The sequence below is a fragment of the Triplophysa dalaica genome, chromosome 17 (genome assembly GCF_015846415.1).
Source record: "Triplophysa dalaica isolate WHDGS20190420 chromosome 17, ASM1584641v1, whole genome shotgun sequence".
NCBI lineage: Eukaryota > Metazoa > Chordata > Actinopteri > Cypriniformes > Nemacheilidae > Triplophysa > Triplophysa dalaica.
In genome coordinates, this window is record NC_079558.1 from 5,202,782 (window position 1) to 5,207,500 (window position 4,719).

A 4,719-nucleotide genomic window follows, 5' to 3' on the forward strand; every position below is an offset into this window, starting at 1 on the left:
CAACGCAAGGTTGTAGGTTTGATCCCAGGGGATTGCAAATACTTATGTGTGAATGTATAGGATAACGCAATCTAAGTCGCTTTGGATAAAAGCGCCTAAAACAAATGCCTAATTAAAGTTGGGCATATGCTCAAAATCCTATTATAATCACATTATGAGTGGGAATGTAAACATACTCAATGAGCAATATAGTTTTAAAACATTTATTGCTATACATTTTTCATGGTTCATGGTACATTAACTAATGTTCAAACATATAACTTTGATTTTTAAAAAATATAAGTAAATGTTAAAATGACATGACATGAGATGAATAAATACTGTAAACATGTTCAAATGCTTATTTAGAAAGATACAGAAATTTTACTGTTCATTTTACAGATTTTTCACGTATTTTTGAAATACGGTAACGAACGTCAAGTTACATCAAAAGGTAGCACATTTACAAGATTTATTTACGTGAATAAACTGTTATTTTAAACTGTTATGTTTATTTTACAGATTTCATAATGTTACCATTATGTTTATTTCATACATTTTCTTTATTGCTAAGAAACCACACAAATGTGTAAACTGTAATACTCATTAGATATAATATTGGTTTGACCTTCTAATTTTGACAGCATTTCTTAAAAGATTCGTTTTTTTTTTAAAGACCTTGTTTGTGGAAAGTGTCTTTTCTGTTTCGCAGCTCTCTAGCAAGACTCAAACTTTTTCATGTAAGTTCCAATGTGAAGGCCATGAGGTCTTACATCATCTTAGTGTTATCAATAAGTCAAATCACTATCCCACTTTATTACCAGTGCCCTTCAGTAGCTCTGAAGGAAATCAATTCCAAACAGCAATACCAAACAGCCCCTGAAATCTTGACATTTACCACAAATAAGATAAAAAACTCTTAAATCTAAAAGTGTCACTTTTGCAGAACGGTAAAGGTGACGGCACGGAATCGTTGTGGAAATGTTGTTGAGAGAATGTGAGCAGTGTTGTCAGACAGTGGGGTCAAGGGTGAACTTATTAGACATGAGTTCCTCTCTCAGAAGCAACACGGATTACATTGTTCTGAATCCTCCGTCTCTTTTTCATTTGAAGGACACAATTATTTCTCTCTCTTTCATTGAGGTTAGAGTGTGGCTATGCTTGTTGTGTACAAAGGATGGTTCCAAGGTATTTTTTAATCAGCGGGGCTTTCTTATTCAAAATTTATCTGAAACAGACTAGACCCCCAGCTCATAAAATCATTCATTCATTCAACACCGTGTCATTTGCTTTTCATTTCAGCTTCACAGCTCATAATGTGTTTGATGCAAATCTATGACGGCCCGCAATTACAATGCATCCCTTTCTCTCCAACGGCCTCCACTGTCACCGAGCGGTTATTAAATCTCAACACTGTCGTTTCTTTCCCCTCCAGCATAGTTTTTCATAAATTAACTTTTTTTCCCAAATGTGACAACGCTAATAAATCCTTGACCAGGCTTTTGGACGCATGCGTTCAACCACCGTGTCAGAACCAACACCAGGTGTTATGGAACATCACGTCCCGATTCGGCACAAAGAGTGAGTGCCAGGTGAACCCGGGTTGTGTCCTTGTGTGTTATTGTACCTAGGTGGACCGATGTGATCGGACTGAAAATCATGTCATGTCCCCATTATCGCTTAATCCATCCTGCCTGCTTGCAGCAAAAGTTAATCCAGCAAAGGTAACCGTGAGCCCTTCGGCACAGGGTGAACCAATCACGACACTGCCGTCCTCATAACTGAGTCTATGCAGTATGTCAGTGATTCTTATACAGGGAAACGCATATGGCTAGAGTTTGTTTAACCTTGTAACAGATTACAGTACATGGATAAGATTTCATAATTGCTTCTTTTTAAAGCAATAGTGCACAAACTTACATTTGTTACAGTGCTATAATATATGAGTCAATAGGAGCACATTTCTGTAGACGAAAAGTGATCTCATGGGAATTGATAACTATTATACACGAGGTGGCTAATTTGTATGAATTGGTACGATGTGAATCATACTCACGAATCATTCTATAATTCATCTGAATTATAGCCACCTTGTAAAATAGCAACAAGTTTCTGTGAGATTGCGTTGAAAAGGCAGAGAAACACTGATGTATGTGACCGAAAGGGTGACAGCTCATTTGAACTTAAATGACCATTTTGATGTGGTTGTTTGCTTATCTAAATGAATATTTGAACATTGTATTACAGTTAAAGATCACATGAAGTGATCAAAATGATACATTTTTGCTTTAAGGCCTTGTGTGCTGCTTTTGAAACCATCTATATCGGTATTTCTCAATGAAAGGATCATGTCCTAAACTTCCAAAAGGACCTCAAGATGACTTAAAAATATTAAAATGACAAATCAAGCCTTCAAATAAGCTAAAGATACGAATAAAACAATGGTTTTGACAATAGAGAGGAACCGAAATTCACAGAACTGTATGTGTTCGTTCTACTACACATTCATAAAATTCAAATGTAGTATTTTTAAAACATTTTGAATATGTAGTATTTATATTGCGATCGAATGTATTTTCGCTCTACTCATTTTCTTTTTTTACATCTTTTAAATGATAATACTTAAGAAGACACTTATGTTTCATAAAAAAAGCACACACCTAAACCCCTTTCAATATCTTATTTTGCAAGTCGTAAACATCACTAGTCCAGAAGCACTTCCTGTTTCAGTTTCAATCCACACACACTTTGTTGTCGCTTGTTGGTGTTGGAGTTGAAGTTTGTCGGATCAGTGTTTTCAAATTGCCTGAAGAGTTAATAACATATGTGAAATTCAAAACTATAAAACTCAAACAGGAAGTGCTTCTGGACCAGCGTGGTTTATATCTTGCAAAATGGTCTATAGATAAAAGAGACTGAAATCCACTAAATCCATGTTAAAAAAAAAACATTTTTATCTATTTTTGGGTTAACTAAACAACATCTACTCAAATATGAATTTCAGGTTTTTTAGGGCCGCTAAGCTAGTGAGTGACTTACTCATCCATCAAAACGACAGCTCCTCACTATATCAAGAAAGCTGTTTATACCTCTCTGTTGATGTGTCAGGTTTGATGTTAAGCGTATGACCCTGAGAAACCTCACTGGCACATTGAATGACATGAGGCTAATCTATAGGTGCGCTAGACATCTATTGTGTGGCTTATTTTGGTAACAAGAATCCAGAGCGTTTTAATGATGGTAATTCTAGTCTCGATTAGCCTGCCTGATACATACTTCTTTTTTTAAATATCAGGTCCTAGAATAGATATATTTTCTTCAAAAAAGTCAAACTGAGACAAACAACTTTATTTTGTTTAATAAGTTTGTTTTTGCTCCTGTTGGTCTTACATCCCTGTTTTATATGTGTATTGTTTCATATATATACCTTTTTCATTTTACAGCTAACCAGTACAACAACAATCCAAAATGTCTTTTAAATAAGAAAAAAACAGTCTTACTAAATGTACAGCACATTTTACATACATTATACTGGACTGTGATATTGACCCTCGTACTCTGAGTTTCATCACTAATGTTAAAACATAAATCATATTTTATACAACAGAGCTGAATACAACAGATGAAAAGCATTGCTAGGCCAAATAAAGCACAACATGATCGTCGTAAACAAAGGTGGTATTCACAACTAAATATCCCGCATGAGTGGCGTGTTGCAAACGTTCTCAAAAAATGGTGCTCGTCTCTCACCTTCAAAGCGTGCTTTACTGGACAGGAAGTTAAAAAACCCTGTCATGTTTTGAAGTGATAAAGGGTCCTGCCTATCCAGATGTTGGTTTTCCAGGCCATATCGACTAAGATGAGCCACAGCAGGTTGTCACTGCCACTTTAAAGGGTTTGTAGGTCCTAATAAGTGACAGGTGCAGCAGGTTCTGCTGATAAGCCTTCAAAACCGTTGTGTGTTACTTGACACAGTTAAACAGAAGTTGGTCTGCAGGTTTTCTTGCCGCATCTCCATGATGTAAATAAATCAGAACCAACAGCCCCGTAATACGCAGGAGAATCCTTCAGGGTCCAAACACTTGCATGTATTTCCTAATGTTGGCAATGAAGTGCTCCATATACAGTATATGAGTCTGTGTTGCACTTTTATTGCAAACCGTATAATCCTTCCACTGACGTCCTAATACGTCCATGATTGTCCATTATGTCCATTATCTTCGATCAGTGAGAAAGAAAAAACAAGGTGGACTGAAAATGTCTTATCACACTGAAACACCAAACTGCACACGGCACCACTTGCGGAAAAACTCAAAAACAACATTTTTGTATTGTACAGAGCAGCGGCAGCAGTCTGGCGGGTCTGATCGGTGATCAATGATCAGCTATAATGTCTGTGGGGCTGCTAGCTGGATGAGCTGAAGAATAGAGACCAGACAGAGCAGAATCGCGGTCAAATCCACTAAGCAGACAGCACTAGTTGAGCTCCGAGATATGGCATTAAAGCTGCTTGGGTCATTCAGTGGAGGATTCTGTGATGAAACATCATCATGTTAGTTTTATCGTGACGGGTTAATTTACATTTTTTTACAGATCCCAAGAATTAAGATATATATTTTTTTGCTTCATAGTCCATATATTTAAGACAATACATGCTAATGTGTTCAAAATGTTGATAAAACATTTAGAAGAATGTATACAATATAATCATTAAAAAACAATTGAAAGATTGAAGTTTTT

At 36.2% G+C, this 4,719-nt stretch overlaps 1 protein-coding gene across 1 annotated transcript in view; it reads right to left on the bottom strand.

Annotated features, from left to right (window-relative positions):
- Positions 1–3,322: 3,322 nt before the first annotated feature.
- Positions 3,323–4,719, bottom strand: part of gfra1b (gdnf family receptor alpha 1b) — a 22,212-nt gene continuing 20,815 nt past the window's right edge. Inside the window, exon 9 of the mRNA XM_056771499.1 lies at positions 3,323–4,511. Within this exon, the coding sequence (XP_056627477.1) occupies positions 4,365–4,511 (147 nt within the window). The 3' untranslated portion in view covers positions 3,323–4,364. The remainder of the gene's footprint in view (positions 4,512–4,719) is intronic.